This window comes from Wolffia australiana, chromosome 8, assembly GCF_029677425.1.
Source record: "Wolffia australiana isolate 7733 chromosome 8, ASM2967742v1".
Classification (NCBI taxonomy): domain Eukaryota; kingdom Viridiplantae; phylum Streptophyta; class Magnoliopsida; order Alismatales; family Araceae; genus Wolffia; species Wolffia australiana.
The window spans coordinates 11,039,891-11,055,987 of record NC_135842.1 but is presented as its reverse complement, the minus strand read 5'-3'; the positions used below and the strand labels follow the sequence as shown (position 1 = coordinate 11,055,987).

General features: G+C 38.1%; 1 protein-coding gene across 1 annotated transcript; it reads left to right on the top strand.

Moving 5' to 3' along the window:
- Positions 1-10,808: 10,808 nt before the first annotated feature.
- LOC144706853 (germin-like protein subfamily 2 member 1) lies at positions 10,809-11,925 on the top strand. The gene is made up of 3 exons (XM_078579915.1): positions 10,809-11,002; positions 11,073-11,170; positions 11,318-11,925. The coding sequence occupies exons 1-3, from the start codon at positions 10,879-10,881 to the stop codon at positions 11,756-11,758; spliced, it is 663 nt and encodes a 220-aa protein (XP_078436041.1). The 5' UTR covers positions 10,809-10,878; the 3' UTR covers positions 11,759-11,925.
- The last annotated feature ends 4,172 nt before the right edge of the window (positions 11,926-16,097 follow it).

The window sequence follows — 16,097 nt, the reverse complement described above, 5'->3', positions numbered from 1 at the left end:
TATGTTGTTGATTTGACGTTTAGACTTATACAATAAAATTTATGAATCCCCTTAATCACTAAATATAGAATATAGAGCAAGCAAGGGGTCGAACCACAGGGAGGCAGCAAGTAAGAATTTTCATCCAATTTAATAAATTAATTCAAAGATGAATTAATTTCGCAATTAATAAACCTTAATTATGCTTAATAATATTTTTAATTAATCAAAATCAAGTCAAAAAAACTTAATTTTGATTTTAAATATTTCGATCAAAAAGCTCAAGATAGAATTATTTCAATCATAAGATCTGATTGATTCAGATTATTAATTTACCAAATATTATAAAATTTTAAGACAATTTTTATGAATTAAAATTGGGAATTTTATAATCAAGAAAGGGATTTTGAAATTGAACTTCAAAATGAACGAATTTTCAAAAAAAACTTTGTTTTTAGGTTTTTTATATATTAAGTTAAATATACAAATAATAAAAATTGAAATCTAGAGAGAGAAACTAGACATATTAACCTAGAGAGAGAAAGTGAAGAAATTGGGGAAAAGATAAAATCCGACCCTAAATTAAAGATCTAATAATGCAGAAATGTTCAAAATTGATGTATACTTAAAGATTAAAAACCAGATCTTGAATCAGAATCAAAATGCAGAGCTAATTTCATTCAAAACCCCTTCTAGGGCATGTACATTTCGGCCATGCCTTGGCGTTTTAGAATCGTTCAAGAAGAAGATTGAAATACAAATCAGAAACTTACAAATTTGAGTGCAGAATCAAGAACTGTCGACTTCCAAAGCAACTCTTGTGTCCTTCCAGGCCAAATCCTTGGAGAGAGCTTCAAAAAGTGAATTTCGTCCTTTTCTATACCTCTATTTAAAGATCCAACCATCTGGATTGTAGAGGTAGAAAGGACGAACCTACCCTCAAAATTTCAGCCCAATCTGACATCTAGATCTCTAGATATCGTCATTTACTATAGATTAATCTACGCCATTCGATCATCTTGTTATTTTTTTAAAAAATCAATTTTTCTGATTGGCTGACGCATGATTTTTCTCGTTTTCCGCCCTCTCGGATCACGTTCTGACACGTGATTGTCCGCGTCCGCCGCCCGCAATCAGTGGCTGATTGAGTCTCCTCTTGAATGGCTGAGAGGACACCACGTCACTCGTCAGCGCCTACAAAAACAAAAAATAATAATAAAAGTACAGCAGTAAGATTACCACTATTTTTAAAAAAATTTTGCTAATCGATTTCCTCATGCATTTAATGCACGCAGAAAATCGAAAAGCAGGCGGCATTTAAAATTTATGTGGAATCGATCACCGAGTGCATTTAATGCACGCAGCTACTCGATTCCGCATACGAGGAATAAATCGTAGATAAGGAATCGATTCCCGCGTGGAAGTGTTATCAGTTCGTAAGTCAATGATTAGCCGAATAAAAGCAAATGTATTTATTATTATTTTTTATTTTTTTGGCCGACCGTGCCACTTTATAAGTACTTTTAATCTAATGGTTGGCTCCTTATGGCATCGCGATTTGCGAGGCCGTAATGAGCCAATAATGCTCATTTTCTTCTCTCTTCTTAATATTTAAATAATATGCATCATTCATTTGCCCGAATTTTGAGCGAATGACGTGGATGCCATTTAATTAATATAAAATATATAAAAATTATAAAATGTGATATAAATAAAATATGTATTTTATAAATAGGAAAAAAGCATTTTTTGGCTAAATATTGGTCAGAAAATTATATAAAAATGGAAAACTACCAGAAAAATTATGAGAGCCCTTACCAACCTTTAGCCAAGTATTTAAAGCCCTGTAAAAATATTTATTCTATAAAATGAGGTTAAATACCATGTAAAAAATGATAAAAATTTAGAAATAATAGTAAAATCAAAGTGCAACTCATTAATCTTCAATTTTATATGATAACATGCAAATATGGTCATTAAAGCACATAAATATAATGTAAAATTCATCAATTAATCCTGTTAATTTGCAAGTTATCAACATGCTAAACCTTGTGGTCCAGGATGGGATGAGCTCTCAATGTGTGACAGAGGTGCCATCAGAGTCAAATTATAGACGAGGACGATATGGCCAATATGAATGATGTAGAGCAAGGCAGCATACTGATAAGTCCAAATTTAGGAGTTCATGTCGTCGTTTTGATTTAGACTAAAACCACACTATTTATGAAGTTTTTCCACATAAATACTCTATAATTAATGTAGTGAAAGTAAGGAGTCGATCCACATAGAGGCAGAAATTTAATTTCATAATTGTTTCTCAAGCTTGGGGTAAAGACAATGATTTTAAAATTAAAACCATATAGTTTTTGGGATTTTTCTAGATTTTTAAGTAATTTTCATAATTCATTATGATTTAAGTTAAAGCCAAAATACAAAGAAAAACACAAAATAATATTATTACACTAATTTTTCTATTTTCTCTTAACAAAATAAATCAGAGATAAATATTTTTAGAAGTATCTGGAATTAACTTTAGAAAAAATAAATACTATAAATCTTGAAAACAAGAGTTAGAGATAATTTTAGATTTTTCCTAATTTCTTCTGAATTTGTAAATGCAGAAAATAATTTTTCTGATTTTTTTGATTTTTTCTGATTCTTTTATATTTTAAATTTTTTTTAAATACTAAAATTGTGGTATTTACCTACTCCGGCGATCGCCCGAGGGCAGTGGCGGAGCGGTGGTGGCGGAGCGGCGGTAGTGGAGCGACGACGGCGGCGGCGCAGCGGCGACAGTGGTGGCGGAGCGGTGGTGGCGGCAGCAGGCCAGATGGGCCGGTGGGCCCGGTGTGGTCCCTATAGGCTTGGCCTTAGTGGGTCAGCCCACTAAGGTTAGCCCAATTTGGCTAAGTGAAGACTTAGCCAAATGCACTTAAGCCTTATTGGGCTTAACCCAATGGTCAGGACTTAGCTGATTTGGCTTAGTCCTGCACAGGGCTACCCTGTGCCCTGCGCCATTGTGTGCTGCCAGCGCGCAGACCGGCGGGCAGACGGCTGTCCCTGCCGCACAGGCACCGCACGGCACTGCACAATGGCCGCTAGAAGACAGAAAAATTGAGTTTTGGAAAGGATAAAAATGATATTTTAATGTGATTTTTTGGAATTTGAAGTAGGGAATGCTTGAGGATCTAGAGAGAGATAGGGAGATATTTTATAGGGAGAAATAAACATTTTTAGGGCGATAAAATGTCAAAATGAGAGGATAGAGAGAGAAAATGAAGAGATGGTGTAGAGTGAGTTTGAAAGGGAATTTGAAGGTGTTGATGAAGGATTTTTTTATGAAATTTTGAGAGGATGAACTGTGGATATGGATGAAGGTCTACAAAGAAAAAGAAAAAATTCTAGAGAGAGAAAAGGCCGAAATGAGGAGATAGAGAGAGAAAATGAAGAGATGGTGTAAAGAGAAATGAGAGGGAATCTTAAGGTGTAGATGAAGGAGATTTTTATGAAATTTTGAGGGGATGAAATGTGGATATAGATGAAGGTATAGTGTGAGAAAAAATCCTATTCTAGAGAGAGAAAGTAGATAAAATGAGTGTTTAGAGTGGGAAAGTGATGGATTTCAAGGGTAAATGGATGGGAAATGATGGAGAAAGTAGAAATATAAGATCCTAAAGCCTATATGCAAGTTTAATGAGCCCTCAATGCTTCCTCTCAAGTATGGATCCTTATATTTTTCCAGGATCAGGTGTTTTTCAATGCAAACAAGAGATGAGATTAAGTGAAAACTTCAATAAACTTACATTAAGCAAGTTGAACAATCTGGATTCTGAAAAATGCCTTGTCCTGCTGGCCAGCCATTTGCTGGAGCATGTCCAGAATGAGGGCAAATGAGGCAGAAAAAGTCTATTTATACATTGGGAGAATTATTAAAATACCCTTTTGGGTATTTTCTATTATCTTTTCTTGCCATTTTGCCTCTTTTTGTTCATTGGTTGGGAGCTTCCCCTTGTAATCTTTAGCTTCTTTCTTTATAAGGTTTTTTGAGAGCCCAATGGACAGGTCACGTAGTGGCCCTTCTTCTTTGAATTTCTCTTTTGAAGGGCCATAACTCCACTTGATCCTTTCAAGCCTCTTTTTAGAATCACTAAGCTCGCATAAATTCTCTGACTCTTAAAGAGTTATCATCTTCTCATTCCTGTAAATTTCTGCACATGTAAAACTATAGAATACTCATCAGCACTACGATTGATTGACTTCAAAGAAGTCAAGGAGTTTAGTCAAAAATAACCACAATGTGCAAAAATTAGAATTTATAGCTAGTGCATAAATATTTAGTTAATTAGAGTGATAACATGATAATTTCTAAATTAATGATACCAAAGACATCTAAAATCTGTAAAAATACACATGCAATTATCATGTTATCACATACTTGCTGCGTTCTCTACACCTTATCTAGGCAATGTCATACTCCGACTCTGCGAGATAGTCACCAGAATACGTGGTTCAACCCAGCGTGAAGAATGATATGTAACATTATGCAAGCAATTTGGGCTACCTGACCGTATTGGACTGCCCAACAAGATGGAACTCTTAGTACGCCATGTTAGTGGCTGCTGTCAAGAAAATTGATGTTTTAGATATCATTGCATTGAACGTATTACGGAAACAAGTCTTATGTGATCAAGGAGTTTGTGGGAATATTGCAACCCCTTCAGTTGACTCTTATAGTAGCATGTCATTCAAAAGCACCCACAGCAAATGAGGCATTTTTTATCATCAGAGCAATGATGAGACACTTCATTGGTGTTATGGCTGGTATTAGAGAGAGAATGATGTTATGAGTTAACAATGTTATGTCCACCAAGCAACGGACATCAGTGTACAAGGCTTGTGAGGTGATTAAGAGTAATATGAGTAGATATGCATCAATCCTCACTCTCGACGCGGCCTTCACTGTTGCTGCCCTCGTTGATCCCTCCATGAAGTTATGGTTATTGGACCGCGCCCAACGGTATGAAACAGTCATGTATGTGCAATGCTTACTGTAGTCCCCCGACATCACCAATGACGACAAAGTCGTTCATTCATATTCCTCTGCATGCTTTCGATCGGAATCAACATCTACATCATTCTTTAGTAAAACACTCGACAAGTTTTTACTAGATAGTAAGCAGACGCCAACTCTTACTCCAAGACACGAGCTAGATGTGTAAATGAGCTCGCCTCCTCTCAAGGGGAGAAACCATTGTACTGGCAGAAAATAACACGAGAACATTCATATTCAAGGTCGGCCATGGTTGCGAAGGAATGCCTATCAGTTTGTGCAATGAGTGCCCCACCCAAAAGATTCTTCTCTACTGGTCATGCAGTCATCAAATACAAACATTCAAGATTGACGCCGGAGAGCAATGAAACAAAGATTGTTGATGACAGTGATATGAAGTGATCAAATAAAGATTGCGACTAAGATCCCATGGTATGCTATACTACTTACTATTTTATTATTTGATATCTACAAGTAAAAAGTGATTTGTGGAATTAAGAATTTAATGAATTTTTGATTTTATTTGCGTTGGAAATGATTTTTGAAATTAATTAAGATTTTTCAAGAATTTTAACGACTTCTATCGATTAACTTTTATATTTAGCAGTTAATTTAATTTTTTTTGCTAAGATATATAAGTTAATTTTTAGGAAAAGTTGAAAAGAGTAGTTGAAGATTTGACACATTTAGTGAGGTCTTTTCTAGTGTTGTTAAAAAAAAGACATTTATGAAAAATGACCTCTCCTTATCTTTATTTAGCTGGCTAACCAAAAATTTTAACTCACTTTAAATTTCTGAAAAAAGACATTCTTCTACCTCTGTTACCCTTGAAGAACTAACCACCTTTCCCTTTTCTGGACTCATAATTTGTTTTTCACCATCTGAGTTCTGAACAACAAGACTCTATTTCTCATTGATGATCGTGATTCCTACTCTTCTTCACGATTTTAGTTGGCATTGGTCTAACTCTTATGATGATAAGCTGCTTCTGCCACAGTGTTGATCTCTTCCTATAGGTCTGAGAAGAGAAAACTAAATTTGAAGGAGAGGAGTATGATTCTTCCTCCTCTAGTTCTCAGAAAAGATTCCAGGTTCTTTCCCATATAACGGTGATTTGTCAAAAACTTCCTCTGTATTACCATAATTGTGCTTGCTATGTCTATGTTTTTTATGCATCTGTTTTCTCATGTTCTTTCTATTGTTTTTTAAGAACTTAATGATATGTTTTCTGGTGGTGTTTTTCATTTTCTAATATATGAATCAGTCTTCTGCTCTAAAGTCAAGATTCCATCCCTTCAACAATTTTGTTCTGAATATAACCTACAGCAAAAAACTTAACTTTGAAATTTATACATCTGTAACTTCATGCCAAAATTCTCTGAAATTTCTACTAGTGTACTTCTGTCATATCTGTCTCCAAAGTTTATCAACAATACAAAACCATAAATCTTAAACTTCTCTGATTTTTCTTGATATCTGTCCTTGATAACTCTGAAAATATCTGTCCTTAAAAAGTATTGCTTCCCATTTTTCTACACCTGTCGTTCATCATTTTTCACTGCAATAAATTTGTCATTTGTTAAGCTTCATGAAGAATTGAACTCTAAATATGTTGGTGTAATCATACTGAAATTGAGCGACCATGTGTTGAAAGATATTTTTTAAACGAATGTCTAGAGATGAAGGCTCACCGAGAGGTGTTAACATCTTGACAAATCCTGTTATTTGGAGCTGTTAACATCTTAACTGTCCTGTTAGAGTTAAAGGTGCTTTTGGAGAAGAATCAATGGAAAGAGATGAGGATCGCTCACTGGAAGGATGCAACTGCATTTGGCTTAGGGATTCAAACAGAGTGCTTGTTCACAAGGGATTTCAAAAGAAATGGAGGAGCATACCACTCAAAAGTTTGAGTCAACTGGAAGCTCCTTAGTTTGACTAATATTCTCCATATCAGATTTTTTATTTGATACATAGACTATATTATCCATGTTGATCTCCATAGTCTCCTTACCTGTTATTTTAAGTACTACTTAGTGATCATTAGATCTAGTGGAAATGGATCCACACATTGGGACGCATCATCAACTCATATAAGAATGTACTCATCCCCCTCAAGAATTGGAAATTATCCCATTGACAATGATTATTTACTTAAGAATTTTGTAGAATTTGAACGACCTCTATCAATTATCTTTTTAATTTAACGTTTAATTTTTTATTTTTTTTGCATTAATATTTTTTTAAAAAATTAATTAAAAAATTTCATGAACTTTAACGATTATTTTTTACTATCTTTTGAATCTAACGGTTAATGTTTTATTGTTTTACGCATTACAAATGATTTTTAAAATTATTTACAAATTATTTAAGAATTTACCACAATTTTAATGAATCTTATTGATTATATTATGAATTTAACGGTTAATTTTATATTACTTTTTGAGTATAAATGATTTTTAAAATTAATTATGAATTTTCTAGAATTTTAACGACTTCTATCGATTATATTTTTAATTTAACGGTTAATTATATATTGTTTTTAGCATTAAAAATCAATTTTAAAATTCAATATGAAATTTCTTGAATTTAGCGAATATTACCGACTTTCTTTTCAATTTAACGGTTAATGTTTTATTGTTTTACCCATTAGAAATGAATTTTAAAACTATTTAAGAATTTATTCCAATTTTAACGAATTTTATCAATTATATTATCAATTTAACTGTTAATATTATATTATTTTTTGTGTTAGGAATGATTTTTAAAATTAATTATGAATTTTGTAGAATTTTGACGACTTCTATTGACAATCTTATAAATTTATCGGTTAATAGTATGTTATTTTTTCCGTTAGCAAATGATTTTTAAAATTAATTAAGATTTTTCTAGAATTTTAACGACTTCCATCGATTATCATTGAATTTATCAGATAATGTTATATTATTTTTCATGATAAAAATGAATTTTAAAATTGAATAAGCATGTTCTAGAATTTTACAGATTTCTATCAATTATCTTTTTGATTTATTGGTTAATATTATATTATTTTTTCCATTAGAAAATATTTTTAAAATTAATTAAGAATTTTCTAGAATTTTAATGACTTCTGTCGATTATCTTTTGAATTTATCAGATAATGTTATATTATTTTTCTGCGATAAAAATGATTTTTAAAATTAACTAAGAATGTTCTAGAATTTTAACGACTTATATCGATTATCTTTTTAATTTAACGGTTATATCAACTTAATCAGATAATGTTATATTTTTTTGAATGAAAAATGATTTTAAAAATTAATTTAGGAATTTCTTGAACTGTAACGAATTATAATCGATTATATTGATTATCTTTGGAATTATCTTTCTCATTAAAAATGAACTTTAACCTTAACGTTGAATTATTTTTCGCATGAAAAAAGAATATTAAAATTAATTAAAAAAACGGCAACTGCGAATTTGCGCACACATCGCACAGTGCTTCTCTAGTCCCAAGTGAGGTCTTCTCTCTCTCTCTCTCCTTCGTTTCTATACCTATTTCTCTCTCTGTCACTCTTCTCTTCCTCTGTTGCACTCCTCTCTCCCTCTTTCTCTCTCTATCTCTCTTCTCTCAGCTTCTCGTGCTCTTTTCTTGCTCTCGCTCCGTCGTCTCTCTCCTTCTTTCTCTCTCTGTCTATCGCCCTTCTTTGACTTGTTCCTCTCTCTCCCTCTTTCTCTCTCTCTCTCTATTGCCCGTCTCTGACTCATTGCTCTCTCTCTCTATCGCCCTTCTCTGACTCATTCCTCTCTCTCCCTCTCTCTCTATCGCCCTTCTCTGACCCGTTCCTCCCTCTCCTACTCTCTCTCTCTCTATCGCCCTTCTCTGACTCATCATCTCTCTCCCTCTTTCTCTCTCTTTATCACCCTTCTCTGACTCGTTCCTCTCTCTCCCTCTCTCTCTCTCTCTCTCTCTATCGCCCTTCTCTGACTCATTCCTCTCTCTCCCTCTTTCTCTATTTATTGCCCTTCTCTGACTCGTTCCTCTCTCTCCCATTTTTCCTCTCTCTATCGCCCTTCTCTAACTCCTTCCTCTCTCTCCCACTTTCTCTCTCTCTGTATTGCGCTTTTTGCTGAGGAAGTCAGCACAAGCGAACCACACGGAACGCTATAGGATTTTTAATCAGATTAGTTAGTAAAAACAAATATGATATACTCGTTACGATATGTAGACGGCTAGGATTTAATATAGGATTTCACATGGAATAGGATTAAATCTAGCGGTCAGGATTAAACATAGAATAGGAAATATTCCGTTTTAATCTGACGGTCATTAATCATTTTAATATAGCCATTATACAACTTATAACGGGTATGATTAAAACAGAGCATTACTATTATTAGTATCGCTGTACAACTATCAATACGAACAAACACTTTTGGAAGTTTTGAGGATTAATAAACAATCTCTATTCAAGATTGTTGGCGCCCGCCCTTCTTCTCGTCTCTCTCAATTCTTCCTTCTCTTCTTCTTAATCTTTCTTCTCTTTCTTCTTCAATCTCTACCCAAGATTCTCTACATATTAAAACGGAATATTTCCTATTCTATATTTTCATATCCTATGTTTAATCCTGACCGTTAGATTTAATCCTATTCTATGTGAAATCCTATATTAAATCCTAGCCGTCTACTTCTCATATTATATTTGTTTTTACTAACTAATCTGATTCAAAGTCCTATAGCGTTCCGTGTGGTTCACCTGTGCTGAGTTCCTCAACACTTCTCTGACTCGTTGCTGGCTCTCTCTTTCTCCCTCTATCGCTCTTCTCTCAGCTTCTCGTGCTATTTTCTTGCTCTCGCTCCTTTGTCTCTCTCCTTTTGTCGTGTGCCAAAGTGCAATAATGTCTTTCACTAAGTCAAATAGCTAATGCGGGCAATGACTGGAATCAAAACCTTCAACCAAGTTGGGAGCATGCATTCGTGCACTTTGGCACACGTCCCACACGAATGCCGTACGATTGGTGCGTAGTCTGTTTATGCCGTGCGCATGGTTTTTAAATAGTTTGTCTTGCCGAGCACTAGCCAATGGGGATTAAAGATAAGTTGCACCGAGACCTAAATAAAGAGAGAGATTAGAAATATCGGGGAATTGTATAATGTAATAACTTAGTGAGAGATGTAATTTAAAGATCAAGTTATAGGATAATGGGATATATGGATGAGAGGGAGAGAGAGAATCAAGTTAAGGGACAATCCAATGAGAGGTGGAGAAGAGAGAAGTCAAAGAAAGATCACAGAGAGAGATAAAAGAAAACGGACCAGAAATCTAAATGAGGGAATTGGGGAGATACAGAGAGAGAACGAAGAGAAATGAGAGATAAAGAGGATAATAGAGAATCCTCAATAAAAAGAGACTAAAGATGATTGAAGCCAGGCAGAAGCTGCAGTTTTGGGTCCCCTTTTTCCGATGTACTATTCACCAATCTTCTAAAACATCTGTCCAATATCCCCAATAGTACAACGCGTACTTCATTTTGATGTTTCGAAAGTCAAGGCTAAAAAAAAACAAGTATTTACAAGCTCTGATTCTAAGACCCAAGGGAAAGAACAGAAAAAAAGAGAAAGTGGTTGGCCCGGGACCATTTCAAAACATAAATTATTAGATCTTTAGACCATCTAGATTTGCTGATAAAATTGTGGCACGATTCATGACCCGTGCATTAAATGAAGGTTCAGATAGACCATGGCACCGCCTTTCTTTTAAAATTCAAGTCTTCTCCTACGGTGGCATTTGAATACCCACCATCCTCTACCTCGCCAACACCGAACCCATCAAGTGTTTCTCTCTTTCCTGATCAGTTGATCGAAAGCCGGCATGGGGAAGCCGACGGCTACGATCGCCGCCGCCGCTATAATCGTTACGTTGGCTGTTCTCGCCGGCGTCTCCGCCAACGACCCGGACATGCTTCAAGACGTCTGCGTGGCGGATCTCAACTCCAGTAAGCAGCCCCAAACCTGCAAACCCTTCTTCAGAATCTAAAATACAACTCCTATCTCTTCCCTCCTCAGCCATCAAGGTGAACGGGTTCCCCTGCAAGACCCAGTTCAACTCCAGCGACTTCTTCTCGGATATCCTCGCCAAGCCCGGGAACACCAACAACACCCAGGTAAACCGCAAGATCTCCCAAACCCGGAAGCTTCTTCCTTGGTAGAATCACCGTCCATACCTCTCTGGACTGCATGTTAAGCTGAAACTGCTGAATTCAGCGTGTAACTTCGATAGAGATAACCGGAAACGCGATCTTTACTCGCAGGGCTCGCTCGTTACTGGCGCTAACGTGCTGCGGATCCCGGGTTTGAACACGCTCGGCGTGTCGCTTAGCAGGATAGACTACGCGCCCGGGGGGTTAAACCCGCCTCACACGCACCCACGCGCGACGGAGATCGCCTTCGTCCTCTACGGCGAGCTCGAAGTCGGATTCATCACCACTGCCAACGTTCTCGTTTCCAAGATCATCCGCCCTGGTGAAATCTTCGTCTTTCCTCGCGGCCTCGTTCACTTCCAGAAGAACAACGGCCGCGGCCCGGCGTCGGTCATCGTCGCGTTCGACAGTCAGCTCCCGGGGACGCAGTCCATCGCTGCTACGTTGTTTGGGGCCACGCCGCCGTTGCCGGATAACGTTCTCTCCACTGCTTTCCAGATCGGGAGGAAGGACGTGAAGAAGATCAAGGCCAAGTTTGCTCCAAAGAAGTGACGCCTTTTTCGCGTTCACTAAGAGAAGGAAAAAGAGCGCACGTTTGCTCTTAGATTTTTGCCTTTTCTTCCCGGTCAATAAACGGATTGCCTCTTGTGATGTAGTTGCTGTTTTTTGTTTCCAGATTTGTCGTAATGTCAAGAATGCCTGTTGTCCTTTGGATTTAAGTTTTCCTCCTGCGCCGGATATGTTTAAAGATGACTAGGAGAAGCCCGAAATAATAAAAGGGTTATTACTATGAAACAGCATGAACTTTCAAATTTGTCAGCCAGGCAGCATAAACTTTCTGACATGTTCAAAAAATAGCACTCACCAATAAGAACACTCCAAGTGGCGCAATAAGAAGATGCCAAATGGCGTCTTCTTTTTTTTTTGGTCAGCGATGGTCAACTGCTGACGTGGCTTCCACCGTGGTAGCCAGGTGGACTCCACGGTGGCATCCACATCTCCGGCAGCTGCCGCCCGTCTCCGGCCGCCGCTGCCGCTACACGTCTCCCGCCGCCGCTGCCGCGCGTCTCCGCCCGCCGCCGCTGCTGCCGCCGCCGCGCGTCTCCGGCCGCTGCCACCGCGCATCCCCGGCCGCTGCCGCCGCGCATCTCCGGCCGCCGCCGCCGCACGTCTCTATCTCTCTCTCTCTATCTCTCTATCTATCTATCTCACTCTCTCTATCTATCTATCTATCCATCTCTCTTTCTATCTCTCTCTCTATCTCTCTCTCTGTATCGCTCTCTCCATGTTACATGTTACATGTACCATCCATCTCTCTCTCACCCTCTACCGTTATCGATATCGATATTCCCCACTATCAGTATTCGATATCATTATCGACATTCCCGGAAATCGATTTTTGGATATGGATATCGATATTACTTGATATCGACGGATTTCTCCCTCTCCCACTCTCTCTTTCACATACACTCTCTATTCTCACTTCTCTCTCACTCACTTTCAACTCTCTCTCCTCTCTTACACACTCTCTCTTCTCTCTCACACACTCTCTCTCCTCTCTCACTCTCGCTCCTCTCTCACACACTCTGTTTGCTCACTCCTCTCTCTCTCTCTCTGTATCTCTCTCTCTCCATGTTACATGTTACATGTACCATCCATCTCTCTCTCTTACCCTCTACCGTTATTGATATCGATATTCCCCACTATCAATATTCGACATCGATATCTATATTCCTGGAAATCGATTTTTGGATATTGATATCGATATGACTTGATATCGATATTCCATATTTCAATATCCTGAATATATAGGATATCCAATATTCCTGTGTACAACTTATAACGCACGAAAACAAACACGGGTGGCATACTAATACACAACCAAATATCAACTTTTTGGGTCCGAGTCGGATGGTTTGAAGTTGCGACACATGTTTAGGTCCTTGCTAGCTTTTTATCTTGAGATGAGGTGAATAGGTCTATGTGGGTCGTCTGGGGCATAAGTCGTGCGGCATAGGTTATTTCGTTTTTGGTACCTATGAAATATGGTGACCGATTAATATCCAAGTACTGACCAACAAATTACATAGTAGTTAATTAAAATGAAGAAACAATCAAACCTGGAACTTGGTCATACTCTTCAACAATTTGCTGAATCCTCCTGAAGAAGACTGTGATCCCTGCATGATTGATCAATACGTGCTTAATCTTTTATGTTTAATGAAAATCGAGGCTATAAAGGAAGTTCAACAAAAAACTCAATCCATACTTCGCATGCAGGTTGTAGCCTTCTATTGCCACATGTCTTTCTATTATAGCTGCCTTGGTTGCAGAGAGAGCAGTGCATTTGCACGCCTTTCTTGGTTAATCTTAGACCACTAGGACCTGCCTCACTAACGTCAGTTCTTCTTCTATGCTTCGGCCTTCCCGGTTGTGTACCCGTCAATTGGGGGAAGAGGTAGCTTCCCTCATTTTCTCCCCCACAGGTTTTTCCCATTCATCGGCGGGATACCATAACTATAAGCTAGCTGGTATGAATCCCTCTTCAACCATTCATTGACGTAACTAGCAGGGTCCGCCCGGATAAAGTGAATGCATGCAATAGAATGCGGGCATGGAATGCCCGTGATAGCCCAAGCCCAATATCTGCAGGTACAGTGTTGGGTACGCAGGTCAACCACGAATCCGTCTCCGTGTGTGCTAACCTGGAATTTAAGATGGCCTGCATGGATAACACTGCATGTCCTACACTTGAGTCTATTATCTTCGAGTACCCGTCTTATCCGAGGGCATAAGGAATCAGCACTCTCGGAGAATAACTCCCTGTTCTTAACTAATACGTTCCATGATTCCCGTTCTAATGTATTCCAACATGTCGATGATAGGTTTAGACCTACTTGGTAAGATGAAGCTATTGAAACACTCAGACATATTGTTATCAATAACCTCACATTTCGGCTCGTCAGAAATAAAATCCCTGCAAAACTTTTGTACGCCTACCTCTACAAGATCTTGCACGGCTTCTGCTTTCAATGTCTTCATTTGTCCGATGACCCTCTGGAATCCTTCACGGGTTGTGCACTTCAATGCTTTCCAAAATAGGTTCCTCAAGATGTCAGTGGAATGTCCCTTCTTCTTCCAATTTGCATCCCTTCGAATAGTCTCTAAGAAGTGTTTTGCGATCCAACGATAATCGGCTTGTATATTCGTGGGAGCCCTATTGTACCTATGTTCATCATTTATTGACATTATGACAACGGCCTCCCTCGTAGGACCCCAACTAGCATATATCCTCCAGGCACAATGTTCCTGGCGTACAACTTCCACTATATTCTCCATAGACCTTTGAAACCAAACATTGAACCCATTGCATATGGCGTAGTTCTTCACGGCTGCTTTAAATTGTGAACCTGATTCAAATGTCATGCCCAATTGAATTGTAATATTATCGATGGGGCACCCAGGATCATATCTTCTACCGCTGTGTGTGACCAAAACCTTTTCACCCTCGTCATCACCATATAACTCTTCTTGACATTCTTCTCTTCTACTTCTCTGCCCGTCAACAAATTCTTCATTCCATTCTTCGCTTGAATATCCATCAGGATCACTTGATCACACATCGCTTGAATCCGAACCAAAAACAATACTTCGGTCATCAGCCCTATTTGACAAACGGATACAAAAGAATAATTTAATTAATTATACAGAGGAAATTTAGTTATGAATAGGATACTTACATTCTCCTTTGCTTTGGCTGAATATCTTAGAGGTGCACGACACAGGAGGATTCTTATGGCCTGCACTAAAATATCGATATCGATGTCCAAATATGGAAATCTAAAATGTCGATATGGATATCCAAATATGGAAATCTAAAAAATGGATATCGATGTCGAAATATGGATATCGTGGAATGTTGATATCGATGTCCAAATATCCAAATCTAAATTATCAATATCGATATCCAAATATGGATATCGTGGAATATCAATATAGATGTGCAAATATGGAAATCCAAAATATCGATATCAATATCCAAATGTCAAAATATGGATATCGGGAATATCAATATCGATATTTGCATATTGATATGGATGTCCCAATATCAATATCAGTATCCAAATATGGATATTGAAATATCGATATTGGACACCCTCTTTGGCCGCCGTCCTGAGACCCTCTCCGGCCGCCACCGACGCTCAAACATCATAAAAAAATGCCGCTATACCTGCCTGCAAGTGGATGGTAACAGAAACTCATCCCAAGCAAGAGGAGAGAGAGAAAATCAATCTTCAATAGAGGGAAAGATGATGCCGCGTTGAGGAGTGAGAGAAAATTGATCTTCAAGAGAGGGAAAGATGATGCGGCATTGAGGAGAGAGAGAAAATCGATCTTCAAGAGAGAGAAAGATGATGCGGCATTGAGGAGAGAGCAAAATGACGCAATTAGGGTTTGATGGGATGTTCACATGCTATTTATATCCGTGATACAGAGAGATAGATACAGAGAGATGGATAGAGAGAGTGAGATAGATAGATAGAGAGATAGAGAGAGAGAGATAGAGAGAGATGGATAGATAGAGAGAGAGAGAGAGAGAGATAGATACAGAGAGATGGATAGAGAGAGTGAGATAGATAGATAGAGAGATAGAGAGAGAGAGAGATAGAGACGACGGGCGGTGGCCGGAGACGGACAGCGACGGCGGCAGCGGCGGCCAGAGACGCGCGGAGACGGGCGGCGGCGGCCAGAGATGTGGATGCCACTGTGGAGTCCACCTGGCTACCACGGTAGAAGCTACGTCAGAAGTTGACCATCGCTGACAAAAAAAAGAAGACGCCACTTGGCGTCTTCTTATTGGCGCGTGCTATTTTTTGAACATGTCAGAAAG